The sequence below is a fragment of the Heloderma suspectum genome, chromosome 5, assembly GCF_057233095.1.
Source record: "Heloderma suspectum isolate Gila_16-S chromosome 5, 16-S_ref, whole genome shotgun sequence".
In the NCBI taxonomy this organism is placed as follows: Eukaryota; Metazoa; Chordata; class Lepidosauria; order Squamata; family Helodermatidae; genus Heloderma; species Heloderma suspectum.
The window spans coordinates 25,080,371-25,101,078 of record NC_139462.1 but is presented as its reverse complement, the minus strand read 5'-3'; the positions used below and the strand labels follow the sequence as shown (position 1 = coordinate 25,101,078).

The window sequence follows — 20,708 nt, the reverse complement described above, 5'->3', positions numbered from 1 at the left end:
AATCAGAACCAGTCAGATCTCTAAAGGAGCTATCCAAGGTGTTGAACCTATTTGGGGGGTTGGTTTCAGCACTTGGGTAGCTCCTTTAGAGTTCTGACTGGTTCTGACTGAAACCCAGAGCGGATTCACAGCCCCACTGATGTCAGAGCCACCAGCCTCCACTGAGTTTGACAGATGTAGTCTTCTGAGGAAAAATCAAGAGGAAAGGGGGGATTGTTGGGTAGTGGGGAGTAGCCCACTGACCCAAAACTCAGTCCTAAATCAGTCCACTGACCAATTTATTTGCTGACATGAACAGCTCCAGAAGTAAATTAATCTAGGACACTTTACCACTGTGGTTCTTGAATTGTGTGGTACTGAGGATTATTATTTTGTTTTGCTTGTCCTGAGAGGACTGCCACATTTTTATAACTCAGGGCAGTTATGCGTGAGTGGTCATTTAAAAAATTGTTGAATTAAAACTCTCATATGCTGGAATGTTTTCTTCAGCAATTCAACCAAAGCTGCAGGCATCCATGGAGAAGAACTATGTGTGGGTTTCTTTGAAGTTTCTCCACTTGCCACAAGCATTCCTGAAGAATCAACCCACCACTTTTTAGTTTTAAATTTTAAATCAAAAAGTGGGCTACATCTTCTGAATGTGGTGGAATAAAGCTTTGGTTCCTCAACACTTTACTGTGTTATTTAAGCTGTGGCACAACCTGAAAGTGGTCCTGGGATCTTTGGTATTTTCTGGGCCAAAGTTTAAGAATGTCCGCTATATCATAAGGGAGACATTTTCACAGAGCTGGTTCACATTATCAGTTTAAGCCACAGTGGGCTGTGGCACATGCCCATGTATGTGGGCAGCCATTTTGAATATTCAACCCCTGCCGTGGCTTGTCGTATGTTGTGTGAACCCAGGGACCATGGGTTATGTGACAGTTAAACAACCCTCACATAACCCATGGTCTGTTGTTGGGTTATATGAGGGTTGTTTCACCCTCACATAACCCATAGTCCCTAGGTTCGTACAACACAATAAGCCACAGCAGGTGCTGAATATGCAAATCCCACCTGGTATGCACCAGCACATGCCACAGCCCACTGTGGCTTGAACAACCCACAGTGGTCTGTTTTGATCATTCAAACCAGGTCACAATGTGAAGTTAACTATGCCCAGAGCTAGCAGTGCCAAATGTTCTGCAGATGACAATCCCAGTACCTCACAGCTCCATAGAGCAAAACATAAAAGCAGCACTGATCTAGCCACAGTGGCATATGCCATGGTTTCATCCAGGATAGATTGCAGTAATGCACTCTATGTAGGGCTGCCATTGAAGATGATTTGGAAACTTCAACTGGTACAGAATGTGTCAGAATGTTTGTGTCATCTAGGCATTCAGACCATATTACTCCTATTCGGTATCATTTACATTGGGTTGCCTATTAGTTTCCGGGCTCAATTCAAGATGCAGCTTTAAAGCTCTAAATAGTTTTGGGTTATGTTATTTGAAGGGCCACCTACACCTGTATGAACCTGCCCAAGCATTAAGATCAGTGTCAGAAGCCGTGTTCTCTGGCCCACTAGCAAGAGCCATTAGCCTGGTGGGTACTAAAGACAGGGCTTTCTCAGTGGTGGCCCCAAACCTTTGGAACTCCCTCCCTACGGAGATATGTATGGCTTTATCACTGCTTGCTTCTAAAAATACCCTTAAGACACATTTATTCCAGTCTGCATTTGGTGCTTTAAAATCCTTAGCTGCTGCTGCTGCTGTGTGTGTTGTCTGTGTTTAATTGTAATTTCTGTGTTCATGTTTATGTAATAGTGTAAGCCACCTTATGAGGTCAATGCACCCTGAATGGCAGGTTTAAAATCTAATAAATAAATAATAATAAAGAAAGAAAGAAAGAAAGAAAGAAAGAAAGAAAGAAAGAAAGAAAGAAAGAAAGAAAGTCTGAGGTCATCTAGAACTTCAGGAGACAAATTATAACTTTTTAAAGGGATTAGTTTATTATTACTATTTTTGAACAACACAAATAAAGTAATGTTCAAACAAAAACTAAAAAGGGAGAATTAAAATTGAGAAGGGGGTATGGTGGAGATGACTTAAGATGTTTTGACCTTATAGATTGGAAAGACAAATATGCTGGATTGTCGACTACAATACATATGTCTTAAGAAAAGCTGAACAATTATTTCTGAATTGATCTTCTTTGTGCTCACATCAATATATTGCCAGTTCAAAGACGGACAGGCAGTACAAATCATTAATCCATTACTGGATGAAAGATTATGACTTCTCCTTCAAGCATTCAAGCTCCATGAGTTTCGTTGACCCCAACGCATGCATGACCATAGTTCATGTCCTGGAGATAAATTCCAAATGGTGGGGATGTCATTGATTCAACAAAGCATGCATTTCTTGCGAATGTAGTGAGATGTCCAAGACTAACAGTGCAATCCCATACCTGTTTACTCAGAAGTAAGTTTCATGGCATTTAAGGGAGGTTACTCCCAGCTAACTGGGCATAGGATTGCAGCCTAAATTAATAATTTCCAAGACTTCACCCCAAAAGGGCCTTAGAATTAGGGCTGATATGAACGTTTAGTCCAGCTGAACATTCAGGGATTTCAGGGAATGGGGGAAACCCTTTCAAAGATTGGGAGGGGGCGGATGCTCAGTTTGGGAGCAGGGAGAATGTTTGGCTGGGGCTGGTTCCTTAATGCATTCACAGTTAATATGAGGGCTTTTCTCCACTTGTTTTCCTATTTAAAGTGTTTCTTGCTGTTCAGAAGCCATTCCAAGGGGCCAGGTAGCATAGCTCGAAAATGGAGCTAGAATTAGGGTGGCCACTTGTGAATCGCCAAAGAGGACGAAACACATCAACAAAGAAGAGGACCAAAGAGGATGCTAATTTGCTTATAATGCATATGGTAATTTATATGTATAGACGTACATTTGCTCAGTCTGCTGTCCAGGTGCTGTTGATGGGCACCTTCAAAGCCCAGCTCTTCCTTCTGATGGTTCTTGATCTTTAAACTGGACTTGGACTGGACAGCCCTTCAAACAGAGGATGCCTTCAGAACAGAGGACGGTCCTCTGGCATCCCTTCAAACAGAGGAATCTCCTCTGTAAAAGAGGAGACATGGCCACCCTAGCCAATACAAGGCCTTTTGATCTCTCCTGGAGATAGTAATGGGCAGTTCCCAGTGGAGGCTGGTGGCTCTGATTTCGGTGGGGTTCTGAACCCTTCAGCACCTTAGATAGCTCCTTTAGACATCTGGATGCTTCTGACTGAAACCCAGAATGGATTCACAGCACCACTGAAATTGGAGCCACGAGCCTCTACAGGTGATTCCCTCCCTCTTGGATCTTGCTGGCAGCTGTGGCTACTCGTTAATTAATTAATTAATTAATTAATTTATTAAATTTATTAATCGCCCATCTGACTGGTCACCCAGCCACTCTGGGCGATGTACAACCCACCATAAAACAATTTAAAACAATAAAATTTTACCATAAAAAATTTTTTTAAAATACCCTAGCCCACCCCAAATGCCTGCCTGAACAACCACGTTTTTAATGCACGACGGAAGCTCATTAAAGAGGGGGCATGACGGCGTTCCCTAGGGAGGGAGTTCCACAGAGTGGGGGCCACCACAGAGAAGGCCCTCTCCCTCGTCCCCACCAGTCTAGCTGTCCTGGCTGATGGGACAAAGAGAAGGCCATCCGAGGCTGATCTTGTTAAGCGGCCTGTCTGGTGTTGCTGGAGGCGCTCCTTAAGATAGGCTGGGCCGGAACCATATAGGGTTTTAAAGGTCAAAACCAACACCTTGAATTTGGCCCGAAAAACAACTGGTAACCAATGAGCTCCGCTGTGTAGTGGCTGCCGCAGATACAGTTTTCTGTTGAGTGGAGTCAGTTGGCAAACTCAAGAGTGTCTCAGAGTCACCTTCCCCAGTAGGTATGGGGCTGAGCTAAAGAGAAAAAGGGGGGTTGTTACCCCTCCCCACTACAGATGCTATTTCTTTTATCCAAGATACTTCCCTCTCATCCCACTCCCATCTTCACAATGCCAGAGTGAGGGCAGGAAGCACCACTCTGCCCCTTATTTGGCATCAAGGCAGTATCATCTGACTGACATCTGAAGCCAACTCAGAGTGAGGGTAATGCTTCCTGCTGTCACTTGGGATGCATGCTGGTGTGTGTTCATGTGTTCTGGGTAAAAAAAAAAAGGGGGGGTCCAAGCAGCAGCCAGTAGAGCAATTGCTGCCAGGATGTTCACCTTATGCTTCACTGCTGATTGTACCCCTTCTAATTTTCCCCCAGCTTCACAGCCTGAAAACAGGGTGGAAAAATGCAGGTCTATTTCAGCTTAGGACAAGTTGCTGAATCAGTTTAAATTGGCACCTTTAAACATGGGCCCCCACTTATCTCTACAAACAGTAGGCCACAGTGGTACAGGGGCTAGTAACCTCAAAACTGGATTACAGCAATGCTCTCCATGTGGGGCTGCCCTTAAGGCTGCTCCAGAAGCTGGAGCTAGTGCAGAACGCAGCAGCTCAGCTGTGGTAGGGAGCTGCCCCTTTTCAGCATGTAACTCCTTTGCTGATGAAGCTGCACTGGCTGCCTATTCACTACCAGGCCAGGTTTAAGGTTTTAGTACTAGTGTACAAAGCCCTAAACAACTTGAGACCACGATACCTGAGAGAGCACTTCCTCCCTTACCAACCTGCCCCATCACTGAGGTCACTGGAGGGCTTGCTCCTGGTGGTTCCACATGGACCTATGGGCTATGGCCTGATTGGAGTCCACAAGGAGAAGAGCCTTCAGTGTGGTGGCCCCCTTTCTTTGGAACTCTCTGCCCCTGGAGGACAGGCAGGCACCAACACTGCATTGTTTCTGGCACCTCCTGAAAACACCACTGTTCCAGGAGGCATTCCTTAATTGACCAGCCATGGTTTTTATTGGCATTCTGTGGTTTTTTAAAGCATGATTTTGATACGGTGTTTTAATCTTTTACTGTTCTATCTTTTGTGTTCACTGCTCCGAAATCTGTTTTAGATATTGAGTGGTATACAAATATTGTAAAATAAATAAATAAATAAACTGTAGTCAGTGGCAGCTGGTGGCTCTGATTTCAGTGGGGTTCTCAATCCATTCTGGGTTTCAGTCAGAACCAGCCAGAACTCTAAAGGAGCTATCTGATGTACTAAACCTATTTTGGGGATGGGGTTCAGCACCTTTGGATAGCTCCTTTAGAGTTCTGTTTCTAACTAAAAGCTGAAACCCAGAATGGTTTTACAGCCCCACCGATATTGGAGCCACCAGCCTCCACTGGTAGTAGTTTACTGCTACATTGAATTTAGCAGTAAAATCATTCACTATTGTACTGTTTATACAGTTGTTTCAGATAGGTTTAAACCACTGCTGTTCCACTGGTGCCTTGGTCTTCCTATCTGCAATATGGGCATGAGAGTACTAGGCTACATTACAGGGCTGTTGTAAGGATTTCTGTGATATTGTACATGAGGCATTTGGAACTCTGGAAATGCATTGTATAAATGCCAAGTATTACTGTTAACCAGGAATAAAACTAGCTGTAGTACTGAAACTAAAGCAGCATTGATTTGAGACCCAGTTGCTGTCTATTGCCCTACTCTTGTGGCTTGGCCCAGCAATGAGAATCTGCCGCTAAAAACTCAGCCGTCACAGTTCTCCAGTCACTCTCTTTCTCATCCAGAGGTGATGGAAGCAGGGTGAAAGAAAAGGAAGAGGAAGGCATCCCCACACAAACCTTAACTGAAGAAATACCCCCAAGGATGTTGTTCTGGAGAGCTAGTCCCACACATAGGAGTCAGGACTCCACACGTGGCCAGGGGTCCCCAAACCTTTTGGGTTGGTGGGCACATTTGGAGTTTTTTGGGGTTGTGGGCAGTCTCAAAATGGCTGTCATGAGGGGCTTGTCCATTAACAAATGGCTACCATGGTGGGCATGGCTGGCCACAAAACCCTCATTTCCCAGAAGGCAAACCGTCGATGAGACTAAAAGAAAAGTACCTTGCCCAGGAACCTAACTACAAGGCAGAGGTGGTGTCTGAGCTCCAAAACACGCAATCATTCTTTTGAAGCCAAATAATGATGGCGCTGGAAGGCAGCACTTTGCTTCATGGTTGCCAGCTTCCCAGTTAAAAATATTTTTAATTTTTAAAAAATCTTAAGAAATAAAATAAAAAGCAGGAGAGAGAAGACAGCTGGCAGGCACCAAGAGAGGGGTCTGCTGGCATATTGGTGCCCACAGGCGTCGCATTGGAGATCCTAGCTCCAAAAATTAATACAGGGATGTGGTAGTTGAACTTTTATACATTCAGATTGAGGAAACAATGTCACACAATGGGTCATACAGTCAAAAAAGACAGAAAGAAAAACAGCAACAACCTGGAACACAAGCATCGAATTATTCATAGTCCAAAAATGATAGCAGATCTATGTGACAAAGGAAACGAATGATGACAGAAAAGCAAGTGTTTGCGATTATGTAGTACAAAGTGTCAGGGCCCCAAATCCTGAAGAAAACAAATATTATTTCCCATATTAGTCATGTAGTACAACCTGTTCTGGAGAAAAATAGTAGTCTTGGCATGTGTTCATATGAAGTGAGCCATACCTGCAATCTTTCGCTATATCTCATTTTTTGGCCTACCTATCCTGATCCGCCTCATACTTGGTTTTTCCTACATAAGGTATAAACGATGCCCATTAGTGAAGGCAAAACTTTAAAGATAAAGGCCATTCTGAAGTTACAAGTTGTTTTTAATGGATGCCATAAAGTTGCTTTTATTGGGTTCCGCAAATCATTATGTCCACCACCGAAGTGTTGGCAATAGGGAGTAGAAATTGGGTCCCTTATCAATATGATGTGAAACTTCCCAGTTATAAGTTACAAGCCGGACTGGATGAAAGCTGCCCCACCACACACACACACACACACACACACACACACATTCATCAGTGCCCAGTTAGGATGGCCATGTCCCCTCTTTTACAGACAGACCTCTGTTGCAGAGCTGCTACTGGACTGTCCTCTATTCTGAAGGCATCTTCTGTTTGAAGGATTGTCCAGTCCAGGTCTGGTATAAAGATAAAGAACCCTCAGAAGGAGGAGCTGAGCCTTGAAGCTGCCCATTAACAGCACCCGGACAGCAGACTGAGCAAGTCACGCAGGTCACCTAGTCACAGTCTTCCACACTATGGTGAGATGTACTTCAATAGAGGTATTTCTATTGAAATTATAATAATAATTTCCAGTGCTCTCATTTTCCAACAGGTGGCAACGTAAGAAGCCACTTCTCAGAATATAAGGCAAGGCCGCACCTGCCTGAATTTCCTTTCTTACTGGCTGTGTTTATTATGGGGCGTTTCTGTTTTCTGCTGTGTTAATTAAATCTCCGTCTGTGAGGTGTTCTCTATGCAAATCAAACTAGACACAGCCGGTGCTTCTTGCATGAAGTGCAGCAAAAGAGGTTTATGCAACACCCCTCAGTCGAGTGGTTTGGAACAAAAGTCCGGCCTTTGTTAGCATCACGCTCGCATGAATGGAAGTGTAGCGTGGTGCACAGGAATGTTCTTAAGACTTGCAGCTTGCACAGTAAGTGAAACAAATCAAAAGAATGGACAATACAGTAAGGAAATGATTATGCAATCAGTGGAACACAAAGATGTATGGCCCATATTTCAGATACAAACGCTGTGTGTTTTCATATACAATAACAGCTCCCCTGCACATGACAAAAATACTGCAGCCAGTCTTTTTTACCAAAGGCCCAAAAGAGAGACATTTTCCCCCTGCAATGATAATCTCACAGTAGCTTTACCTTGACAGTAAAAGGAGTCCTGAGAGACAAATTAGATTCTATGGTGCTGTTTCCCACACTGTTCAACACAAGCACATGATGTTCTGATGATACCCAATAATCTTCCCAGCATGAGGGAGGTTTGGAAAACCTGTACTTAGATTTGGTTGTTGGTGTGTGTATGTGGGGGGTGGTGGTGATGGGGTTGTAAACCACTGTGTATGTTTTCAGCAATTAACATATTTATTTAAAGCTCAGACTTAACAGCTGCAGGTTACATAACAATTCCTTCTTTCTGCACACTGAGGAGGATAGGGTGGTGGTTAGGAAAGAAGAGGTTGATCATTATATTACCTGGATCAGTTCTCACAGAACTGCTCTGAGGGTTCAAAGTCAAGTGGACTTATTATATTCTTAGGCCCTACTTGACAACTTTTTTAAAAAACACACATTTTGAACTAGAGTCAAAGAGCCAACAGCACTGCCTCTCCCTGCTTGCTCCTATGGGAACCAAGCTTCAAACAAAAGGTGCTTATATTCCCTCTTCTTTAGGCCCATTTCACACACTGCACAGCAATAAAACCAGGTTTGCCATGGAGTATGCAACCTACAGCAGTGGTCTGCAGGCAGGTGTACCTAGGGATGTCCGTTGCTGGGAAATCGTGCCCTGTTTGGGCTCGCTGGCATTCCGCAGCACACCAGACTTGGCTTGCATTTGTGAGCTGAGCTGAGCCACAGGTTTTCCCTGCGCTATGAGGATCTTTTACGTGTTGTGTGTGTGTGTGTGTGAGCTGTAATTTGTGCAAATAGAGATTTGCACAAATTATGTAAAATGCAGCAGTAATTTGCGTGAATTACAACCACAATTTGTGCAAGTATGCATAAATGTGCTGCAGACCAAGTTGGGCCAGCTAGCGGATGACAAACCAAAGTCCAGGGGGCCAAGCTGATGAAAGCCCATCGAGCTCCACCCCACAACCTGATTCCTTCGACATCTCTAGTTGTACCCAGCAGACAGAAGCAGAGTTTCTGCTGCTCCATCCCCTTACTATGTGGGGATGTGATCGTACTCCAGAAATCCCTAAAAAGCTGTCACATAGAAGAGGGCCAGGGCTTGTTCTCTGCTACCCCAGGGGAAAAGACCTAACAGGCTTGACTTACAGGAAGGTAGGTTTTGGCAGAACATTAGGAGAAATGCCTTGATGGAAAGAGCAGTTTGACAGTGGAACCAATGACTGGGGGGGGGCTTTCCCTCACTGGAAATCTTCAAGTAGAGGCTAGACAGACATCTGTTAGGGTTGTTCTAGCTCTGGATGAGCTGGGGGTTGGGCTGGTAACCTGCAAGGACCCTTCAGCATTTCTGTGATTTGATTATTCCATCCAAATCAGTCATGCTTTTTATTTTCACAGACATGCTAAAGAACATGCAGTGTCAACAATATCTCCCCCTGCATAGCGGCGGTATGCCTCCCCTTCTTAATACCCTGCTTTTTAAAGGAGCGCATCAGTTCCCGCATGGAGCTACCACCAGTGGAGGCTGGTGGCTCCAATGTCAGTGGGGCGGTGAATCTGCTCCAGGTTTCCAAGAACCTTGGGTAGCTCCTTTAGAGTTCAGACTGGTTCTGACTGAAACCTGGAAGGGAGTCACCACCCCACTGGCATCGGAGCCATCAGCCTCCACTGACTTTGTTGTTCAGTCGTTAAGTCGTGTCCGACTCTTCGTGACCCCATGGACCATTGCACGCCAGGCCTTCCTGTCCTCCGCTCTCTCCCGGAGTGTGCTCAAGTCCATATTCATTGCATCAGTGATGCTATCTAGCCATCTCATTCTCTGCCGTCCCCTTCTCCTTTTGCCTTCAGTCTTTCCCAGCATCAGGGTCTTTTCCAGGGAGTTTTCTCTTCGCATTAGGTGGCCAAAATATTTGAGCTTCAGCTTCAGTATCTGTCCTTCCAATGGGCACTCAGGGTTGATTTCCTTTAGGATTGACTGATTTGACCTCCTTGCAGTCCAGGGGACTCGTAAGAGTCTTCTCCAGCACCACAGTTCGAAGGCATCAATTCTTCGGCGCTCAGCCTCCCTTATAGTCCAGCTTTCACAGCCATATGTTACTACTGGGAAAACCATAGCTTAGACGGACCTTTGTCTGCAAGGTAATATCTCTGCTTCTTACTATGCTGTCTAGGTTTGCCATAGCTTTCCTCCAAAGGAGCAAGCGTCTTTTAATTTCATGGCTACAGTCACCGTCTGCAGTGATCTTGGAGCCCAAGAAAATAACACTGCTTCCATTTCTTCCCCTTCCATATGCCAGGAAGTGATGGAGCAAGATGCCATGATCTTCGTTTTTTTAATGTTGAGTTTCAAACCAGCTTTTGCACTCTCCACTTTCACCCTCAACGAGGGGCTCTTTAGACTCTCTTCGCTTTCTGCCATTAGGGTGGTATCGTCTGCGTATCTGAGGTTGTTGATAATTCTCCCAGCAATCTTAATTCCGACCTGTGATTCATCCAACCCGGCGTTTCTCATGATGTACTCTGCATATAAGTTAAATAAGCAGGGCAACAATATGCAGCCCTGTCGTACTCCTTTCCCAATTTTGAACCAATCGGTTGTTCCATGTCTGGTTCTCACTGTTGCTTCTTGACCCTCGTACAGGTTTCTCACGAGACAGGTAAGGTCTGTCCCATCTCTTTAAGAATTTGCCACAGTTTGTTGTGATCCACACTATCAAAGGCTTTAGTGTAGTCAATGAGGCAGAAATACACGTTTTTCTGGAATTCTCTTGCTTTCTCCATGATCCAGCGAATGTTGGCGATTTGATCTCTAGTTCCTCTGCCTCTTCAAAACCCAGCTTGTACTTCCAGTAGTTCTCAGTTCACATGCTGTTGAAGCCTAGCTTGTAGGATTTTGAGCATAACCTTGCTGGCATGTGAAATGAGCGCAATTGTATGGTAGTTTGAACACTCTTTGGCGTTGCCCTTCTTTGGAATTGGAATGTAAACTGACCTTTTCCAGACTTGTGGCCATCGTTGAGTGTTCCAAATTTGTTGGCGTATTGAGTGCAGCACTTTAACAGCAGCATCTTTTAGGATTTTAAATAGCTCATCTTCATGTAAAAGTACATTCCAAACAGTGTGTTAATGCTGGTTTCTTGGACATTTTGATATGCATTTTAAATGTCGGCTTTATCTTTAGGTTTATTTTTTTTTAAACAGTCCTCTAAAACTCAATCTAGTTCATAGTGTTAAATTTATCTCTGTAATATAATGCTCCCCGGTTGCTGTTATTTCAGCACAGGAAAAAGCAAAGGGGGAACACAGAGAATTTTAACACCCTTATAATTTGTACAACTTGTCCTTGCACACACTATCTGAACAAATAGCTTAATTCTGTCACACAGGTGTTATTCATATCATTCAGGCAAATGCATTCCAAAAAATAAAAATAAAAACCTGGGTTGTTTGGAATGGATTGTTTACATCTTGGGGCAGGGGAAGCTGCATGCCTAATCCTAGGAATGTTCACTCTGAAGTAAGTCCGGCTGAGCTTAATAAGGCTAGACCAGCAGTGCAGTGTAATGGTTCGAGTGGAGGTGGAGAACAGTGTTTGGTTCAAGGGCTGGATTTCCATGCAGAAAACCTCTCAGGGGCCACATAGCAGCAGTGGGCAAGGCAAGAGCCCAAAGTGGCCACCTCACTCTCTCACATACCAGCCATTCATACACACACACACACACACACACACACACAACATACACAAACACAAACACAAACCCCATTCATATCATACGCAGACACACTATTCACAACACACACACACATGCACACACCCTTCTTAGACCCCTCAACTCATGTCAACTGATCCATGTACATCAGCTGAGGGGGATGGTATTTTCCTCCCCATAGTAGTGTGCTGGGTGGGTAGTTTTAACCTCTCTGATGGGGATGAAAATTGGACCCTTTCCACTCCTTAGCTGATTGGTGTGAATTAGCTGAGGAGCAAAGAGGGCCTAGTTTCCATCTCCACTGTGGTGCTGCAGATGGAGAGTTTCAAACCTCTTGCTCCCTCCCTTCATCTCCGTTGTGCTGCGGTGGATGGAGAGTTGCTGTGCTAAGGATTACAATCATGCTGGAGGAGGGGTGTGGCCTGGGAGAATTCTGGGGGCCAGATTGGGGAGCATCATGGGCCATTAGGCCTGTGAGCCAGAAGTTCCCCGTTCATGGGTTAGAGCAGGGGTGGAAACGTAGTGCCCGTGGGCACCATGGCTCCCACGGGGACCTCTGAATCCTCCAAAGGAGCTATCGAAGTTGTCGAAAACTATCCCCCAAATAGGTTCAGCACCTTGGATAGCTCCTTTAGAGTTCTGGCTCTGACTGAAAACCAGAATGGATTTACAGCCCCACAGAAATCAGAGCCACCTTCCTCCACTGGATAACCCTTTCCCTACACCATTTCCCCATCTTAGGTCACCCCTGAAACAGCCACTATTTGCTCTGTCCCTGTCCTTTTGTCCCTTCATGGCTAACAGCAACTGAATTGGAGGGGTCGTGGCACCCTAGGATGGGGAAACTGTGACACTCGCAATGTTGTTGGATTCCAACTCCCATTAGCCCCAGCCAGCATGGCCAGTGGTCAGTGGTGATGGAAGTTGCAGTTCAACCACATAGGGAGGGCCACACATTCCTCTCCTCTGCCATAAGGGAAATACTATGGGCAGTGGAGGCTGGTGGCTCTGATTTTGGTGGGGTTGTGAATCAATCCTGGGTTTTAGTCAAAACTAGCCAGAATTCTAAAGGAGCTATCTAAGGTGCTGGACCCATTTTGGGGATATGGTTCAGAGGTTTAGGTAGCTCTGTTAGAGTTCTGGCTGATTCTGTCTAAAACCAAGAATGGATTGGCAGCCCTATGAAAATCGAAGTCAGCAACCTCCCCTGACTCTGGGGAAAAGGGCTAGCCCTCCTCCTGTAGTGCCCCCCCCCGAATCATGACCACTTTTAGTCAAAGGAAAAGAGACTGGGAGGTCTGATCATGCGTCTCCCACAACGTGCCTCATTTGGAGCTCGGTTTATCCACTGGAGACAAGACAAACATGAACAGCAATGGATTTGAAGAAAGGTCGCTATTTGCAACCCAGACTTCAGACATAGACTTTTACATCTTGTTCTGTTGCTGGGGAAAGGTAGCTCCTCCTACCTGTTCCCTCCCCAGTCCTGTCATCCACTCCCCTCCACCCCTGCGTGGCACACCTGGGGTCCTGCTGGCCAGCAGAAAAGTGGGACAGGGCAGAAGACAAGACAGGAGCGGGGAGCAGGCAGGAGGAATCAGGGTTCTCCTGTCTCTGGTTGCATCTGGAGATTTAAAAGCCTCTACTCTATACAAGATAGCAAGAGACAAAGCATACATTACTTTAAAGATGCATCTAGCACCTACATCTTTTTTTTTCTTTTTTTTACTCTAAAGTACAGGGCTCCTGCCATACCAGGAGGGCAGGGGGGAGAGTAGGTGGCATTTAACCCTCCCCCTGCCATTGCAGTCCCAATCCAGATTGAGGGGGGGGGAGGCATGCCCACGATATAGAGTGCCAAATAATTATCAATTTGTTATAAAGGATCACTATTTGGCAATATGAAGGGGGGGATCTGGGGGGGGATTCCAGATGAAGGGGGGGATCCAAGTTAGGGTCACAGAAGGGGGAGAAGGGTCAAAAGGTCACTATCCCCTCCCCCAAACTGATCCAGATTGGGCCCTGAACTTATTTTAGAGGTGTTTGTTTGTTTGTTTGTTTGTTTTTTAAGTGAATTGAGGGCTCTTGGTCTTGGGCAATTCTTACGTTCTTTGGATTTAGCAAGGCGATTCTTGATATTCTTATGTTCTTATGGTGAGTGCATGGGCTTCCCACTGTTGCCAATGGGATGGGATGGGATGGCACATTCCACTCCTGTGGGAAAGTCCTGGTCATGTGCATAGTTAAGCTACAGTACTTTTAAGGCGAGGATTTTATATGATGGCTTCTTTTAAAACAAGCTCTGTCCTCTGTTTATTGCCAATCTAACAATAAAACACTTGTCAACAACTGTGTTTTGCATATCACATTAAATTGCTATACACTTCTTCCCCTGCATTCAATTAAGCATTTTGCACTGCTGAAATCCTGCATGTAGAGATTATTATTATTATTATTATTATGCTAATGTCAAAGGGATTGAAACAGTCTTAATCATGTGCAGGATTGCAGCCACTATTTCTATCACAGTACCCTGGCTATTCAGTGTGGTCACGCCTCTCTATTAATGGCTCTGTAGGATGGCCTCAGTTGACTGACCATTTTTTCCCATCAATTCTGGCCTTATTTAAAATCAGAAAGGGTTTTGCAGGGGACGCTATGAATTGGGTCAACTCAGCCTTCAATCCTTCCGAGGTCAGTAAAATGAGTACCCAGCTTGCTGGGGGAAAGGTAGTCACGACTGGGGAAGGTAATGGCAAACCACCCCGCTATAGTCTGCCATGAAAACGCCAGTGAAAGTGGCATCCCTCTAGGAGTCAACAACGACTCAGTGCTTGCACAGGAGGAACCTTCCTTTCCTTAGGCATACTGAACAGATAAAAGAAGAAAAATAATTTATTTCTGCTTACTTCCCCCTCGTAGTTTCAAAACTGGGTATTCTGGAGTCTGTATTCATTTTGCTGCTGCTGCCATAGCTTGATTGCCTGGAAGATCTGCTCACGGTCACTCCTTTAGAAGCATCCTTTTGAAGAGGCCCCTTTCTCGGACTGATTTGTGCTGGAATCCCAGCGCTGTTAGACGGGACTGGAGACTTGACATTTGGAGAGCCAGCATCACTGTTGTTCCCTCTGCTAGGACTTGTAAGGATTAAGGGTTCCTTCTGCTGTACCTCTGCAGGAGTTGGCAGTCCTTGAATCTCTTCTGTGGCTAGAGGAGTGCTGCGTTTTACATCTTCCTCCTGGGGTGTATTCAGAACAGTAATTGGCACCTCTGAGGCAGGAGGTAGAGGTGTTCCCGACTCATTTACGGGTCCCCCTATTTCACCCAAAGTCAAGCCAGGCTGATTTGTTTCCACTTCACTATCCACAGGGGTGACCAAGGGCACGCCTGTTGAGTTGGCGTCTGCATGGCTCCATCCTAAGGACAATAAAATCAGGGTCAGGAATATCTCCCTCATTCTCTTGGCTTCTAAGAACTTCAGGGTGTCCCTCATATCGTCCTCGCCAGAGACTGTACTGCCTCTTTCCCTTCAAGCTATCGCTTTCACAATGAACCTGTGGAGAACTCCCGCCTGGGGATTTTTTTATTTGTGGTGGGGAAAGGAAACAGGTTTTTAGTGTTTGAAGCTGGACCATTTCCTGTTTCTATGAACTCCTCAGCGACCCGTGACCTCTTGGAACTGTGGAGCGAGAGACCCTTGGGGAAAGGCTTGTGGGGGTTGTCTGTGTGGAAGCTACAGGATGAAGGATAATGGCACAACCATGCGAACATGGAAACATGCTGTCAGTGAAATTGGTTCGAGGGGAATGGGTGGGGAGTAAGAATTGCTGAGTAACTTCCTTTGATGTTGATCAGCAACAGAGAACATGACAGACCTGTCAAATGGGCCATTTGCATCATGTCATAAAGTTTACACTACTCCACTGAACACTCCAAAGCAGCGCTTGTTAACTTCTCTATTCTCTGTTTGTGGTTAACTGACATTTAACTCTACCATGCAGCTTTAGCCCTGCCATGGGTGAGAATTTTGTTCAGTTTTTTATAAGTACTTACCAACATTCACAACCTCCTCCAGAAATGGGACAGAACGAACTTGGGTTACACGGAGTCAAGAGATCCTGCTGAATGGGGTGGGTTGTGTTATGGGGAGAGGGGGATACCCAAAAATTGGACAGGGGGGCCTTCTGCGAGCATAGCCCTTCTTCTTGAGGAAGGTCTTTTCCTCTCAAGGAAGGAAGATAATGAATCCAGTCCCAAGAGATTTGAAAAATGCTCATGTGGAAGCAAACAAAGCTGATTTCCTTCTAGGCAGAGGCCGTTGAGTGCTTAGGGCTTTATAGTTTGGCTTTGAATCCCTGTGTTTTCACTTTTCAACCATGTTTACAGTGCTAAATTAGGGTTGCCATCTCTCTTTTTTCTGACAGGTTCCTCATCTTTAACAGCTGCACAGCAGGCAGGTATAACAGGCTAAGGATCATGTCTCTGACTGAATTTGGCCTATGCAAATTGGTGAGAATTTTGATTGGTTTGTTTCTGATCATTCACAAATTTGTTAAACTGGACAGAAAGAATCTGAGATTTAGAACAAATCTCAGTGTGGGAGAAAGTAAAACGGACAGATGCATCCATCTGCAGTGGTAGCGTGCTGCGATTGCATCGTGCTACTTGAAGTGGATGCCGCCTGCCATTTTCACTTTCTCTTCTGCCACTAGGAAGTGCTGCCTCTGGTTCTATCTACTTTGGTTGGTCCTGACCAGTTTGGCAGACTGTTGTTTCCATGTTGCATGACGCAGCTGCATTGAGCCATTGTAAGAGCAGGGCTTTGATTGTATAGATCAGGGGTGGGCAACCTTTTCTTGCTGATGGCCACATTCCCGCCTGGACAATCGGTTGCGAGGGGGGGCGCAGTGGCAGTGGCAGTGGCTGAGACCAGCACTGGGCAGGGCCAGAGCCAAAAATGGGTGGCTCACTCCCAGTGCCGGTTCCAGGTTGTTGAGGACCCCTGGACATGACACCCTCAACGGACCCCCTCCCTCAGTGAGTCTTTCTTTTTGCCACCATTGGCACCAGCTGCTATTGCTCCTCAACCTCTTTCTTGCCATTGCTACCCCTTGCTTGCTTGACAGCAAGCAGAGAGCCAGTGCGCAAGAAGGCCGTGGCAACTGCTGCTCCCCCTTCTCACCACCACCATTGTCTAGGTCAGATAGAGAGGCAGGCAAACAAGCTGGTTGCAGTGGTGAAGAGGAGCAACTCCTAGGGGCTCTTGTCAGTGGGACACTGCCGGGGTGTGGGCCCTTGTCAGGTGCCCAACCACGCCTACTTTTGACACCAGTCCTGGTCACTCCTTTCTCTTTCTGCCACTCCCTTTTCTATCTCTTGCCACCATCTCCTTCTCTCTCTCTCTCTCTCTCCCCCTCCCTCTTCCATCCCAAGCAGTGGGCTGCCAGGGAAGGCACAGTTAGCTAGTGCCAGAGGTTGAACTGATTGCATGCAGACGTCCTCTGAAATTAGGATGAGGGCTGCATTCAGCCCTCGGGCCGCGGGTCACCCACCCGTACTGTAGATGGAACTGAAGCAGGGTTGCCATGATTAGGGATGCATGAACATCCCTTTGTCACCCCATAAAGGGTCTCAGTCCTTTATGTGAGTTCCAAATGAGTGTATGCAAAGGATCAATCTTTAGCATCATATTATGCCAGTACTTTTCCATCTGCCAGTCCATTTCCAGGCCCAATTCAAAGTGATGGGATTAACATTCAAAACCCTAATTTGCTTGGGGCCAGGTTACCTGAAGTATTATCTCCTCCTCCCATATATACCTGCCGGGTTGTGGAATGAGCTTCCCAGAGAGGCTCGCCTGGTGCCTGCGTTGTGCTCTGATCAGTGCCAGGCGAAGACCTTATTTTCCCAGGCATTTTAGCCTTTCTGTTGTTTTAAATCTGCTACTGTATTTTAAATCTTTGCACTGCTGCTAGGTTTTATTATGTTCTTTATTTTTATTTTATGCTGTAGCTTTACACTTCTAAACTTTTATATTGTATTTTACAGTTTTCATTGTTGAAAACTGCCTAGAGAACTTTGGCTGTTGGGTGATGCAGAAATGTAATTAATAAATAAATAGCACATGATCCAAGAGTGCACATGCAAAACATTTGCAGGTGCTTGAAGTGCCTTCACCACTTTCCCTGCCCCCAAGTGTCCCCAAACTTACCTGGGGTAGGAGAAGGGGGAGGCGACAGTGGTAAATCCAACAGCAGGTGGTTTCAGCTGCTTGGCAGAAAGCACAGGGGCTACATGTCCCAGCATGCCTGATGGGAACATGGAACAAATTGCATCCATTTCAGCCAAGGAGAGATTTCTCCTGGGTGGAAATGGATGTGAGCCAGGCCAACTCCAAATCCATACAAGAGGTGTTTGCCCACCACTCCAAATTACCTGAATGCTGCACTTTGTCATAAGAAAACCAACAGGGATCAAAACCCCACCAGGTTTTGGGAGACCAGGTGTGTACACTACAGGAATGGGCACCATCTGGATTTTCGTCCTTGGGCACCACATTGTCTTCAGCTGGGTATGAAGAAAACATCCAAAGCTGGCATTCATGTTCATACCAACCGCAAAGCCTGCCAAAGATTGCAGCACACGGACTAATTGTAACTGAAAGGCGGGCATCTCCTCTGAGCAACTACGGGCAGCTGCTAAATTGGCCGGCTGATTTATCTGCTGTTAGTGTAAAGGTTCGCCACATCGCACCAACTGACAACATCTCATTAGCAGTGCTCTTCAGGAACAGGCAAGTGCAGCTGAAGACATAAACAACTCAGATTAGCTGGACAGACCTGCTCTGCCAAGTTACAGCTGTAGCAGTCAATAATGTGGTGGGCAGAACTGGAAGGGAGCCAAGACAGTGACAACTGAGCCAGACAAACCCAATTCCCTCATGTTTATGGTGCTGTGTGCTTTTGAAAGCCAAGTGCACAGGTTTTCAAGCCTGAGAGAGAGAGCTCCACAAAAGGGTAATCACCGTTCTGTAGGCAATCAAAGCAGGGTGCCCCTCGGCAGTCAAGAAGGGTGAGAGCAGACTTTAATAGAACAGTGGAGTCAAGGCCCCAGACACGGTAGTATTTCAGGGTGGCAGAAACCAGTTCTGGCCAGAATAATTTATGCTTTGCTTTGAGCACGTTCCAACTAGATACAATAACAACCACAGGCCTGAATTTAATTATAGGAGACAGTAGGAATGGGTGAGAATTTCAGTTCAGTTCAGTCTGGATAAGAATTTACCAAAATTTGTGATGTTCTCCATATTAGGGACAAAAAGAACTTGATATTTAAAGGAACTGACTGTGGCAGAAACCGAAACAGACAGATTCATGCATCCAAGCCCAGGGCTTCGAGTGCTTTGCTCATGAAAGCCTGAGTCTGTGTATTCAACGATGTTAGAGCTAGGGGTGTACGAACCCCACTCATCTTCATCCGTTGGGAGGTCCATGGGGGGGGAGGTGATCCAGTCCTCCCCACAGAATCCTCCCTGGCCGGCTCTGCTCCACAGCGAGTCCGCAGAGCCACCGGCCGGGGCCGGCCGCTGCCGGACTTCCAGCCGCGGCTGGTCTACGGACGCAAATGGCGTCCGGCATAGCAGATGCCATTTGTGTGTCTCCCTTTGGCCGTGATAGGCTATGTAAATCTTTACATAGCCTATCACAGCAAAAGGGAGGCACGCAAATGGCGTCTGCTATGCTGGATGCCATTTTGCATCCGCACAGGGGCAGCGGATGGACCCGGATGGACCCGGACCCGGCGGTGCCAGGTAGGATCCGGCCGGGTCGGACTTCGCAGGGTGGTGGGGTGGGGAGGGCCGTTCAGCCATAGACTCCGGGGGGGGGGGGCAGATTCTAAGAATCCAGCCTCATTGGATTCCGTGGCGGAATTCTCCGCCATCCCTAGTTAGAGCTTCATTGGGGTGGCCACCTTCTTCTTTCTTACAGGCTCCTCATCTTTAAAGTTATATGGCAAGCAAGTACATCCTGGTCTTCTCCATGCTGGGAATTGTTGTACCTATTGGATTTGGCTAGTGCACATGACTGAGAATTTTATTTCAGTTCATTTTTGATAAGCATTTACTGAAATTCACAAAGTTCTTCATATTTGGGAGAAAAAGAATTTGAGATTTTAAAAGTCTCAGTGTGGGGAAAAGTCAAACTGACAGATATGTCCCTCCCTAGGAGACAGCCAATGGGGAAGCTTCCATCCAATTTTAGAAAGGAGGGAGGTGCCGTGGGCTGAATCTTCCTCCCTCTTTGGGGAAGCCAACACTGTAATGGGAAATGCAGAAAGAGAAGTAAAAAGGGTGATTGGTGTGACCTGGCATGTGTCAGGGTGCCACAGGTTGCCTCACAGATAGGGGGCATGTCATGGAGAGGGCAGGTGGGAAGTTTGGCACTCTGGCATCCCACCCTACAGGGGTGACGTTGACCTTTCTGGATCTCTGCAGAGTAGATACTCTGCTGATATTAACAGTAGGAAAGGAAGAACAAAAGGGTTGGTGGAGCAGTTTCTTCATTCACCCCAGGATTTCAGTGTAACTTAATGGAGTGTTTATAAGGAGAAGCAGAGCCTAGGTTCCTTTCAGTGTGGACAGGGCTGTCAACGCTGGTTTAAAGTTGGGATGTATGGGAAATTCATTTTAGTTCATTTTTTATCAGGATTTACCAATTTGCACCTTCTGGATTGAAAACAGATTCAGACACAACCTGCAGTCCAAGTTGATAGATTCGTGGACCCAAGAAAACATGTTTGACAGCATGTGTACATTTGAACAATGCGCATGAAAAAATGTGTGCTTTTGATAAATGCTCACAAATTTAATCAATGGAAGAAGAATGTATATATTTCAAAGATGTGCACAACTGACACATACATTTCAAAACATATGCATGAAAATATGCACGGATTTGCATGAGAAAAGCAAAAAAACAAAGCTTGCAATCTGATACGGACTCAAGTCGGAACAAGCTTTGAGATGGAATTTGGAGAATTTCAGCAAGCTCGAGTTCTGCTGATTCGCACATCCCGAAGTTAAAAGATAAAGAACCATAAGATGGGAGAGCAACAGGGCCTTGAAGTTGCCCATCCACAGTGAATAGCAC

The 20,708-nt window shown here is 45.9% G+C and overlaps 1 protein-coding gene across 2 annotated transcripts in view; it reads right to left on the bottom strand.

The window, feature by feature from the left end:
* The window catches only part of MMRN1 (multimerin 1), a 95,594-nt gene extending 80,481 nt beyond the window's left edge, over positions 1-15,113 (bottom strand). For both annotated transcript variants that reach the window (XM_084855627.1, XM_084855628.1), the window contains exon 1: positions 14,469-15,113. In XM_084855627.1, the coding sequence (XP_084711753.1) occupies positions 14,469-15,052 (584 nt within the window). In that variant the 5' untranslated portion in view covers positions 15,053-15,113. The remainder of the gene's footprint in view (positions 1-14,468) is intronic.
* Between the last annotated feature and the right edge of the window lie 5,595 nt (positions 15,114-20,708).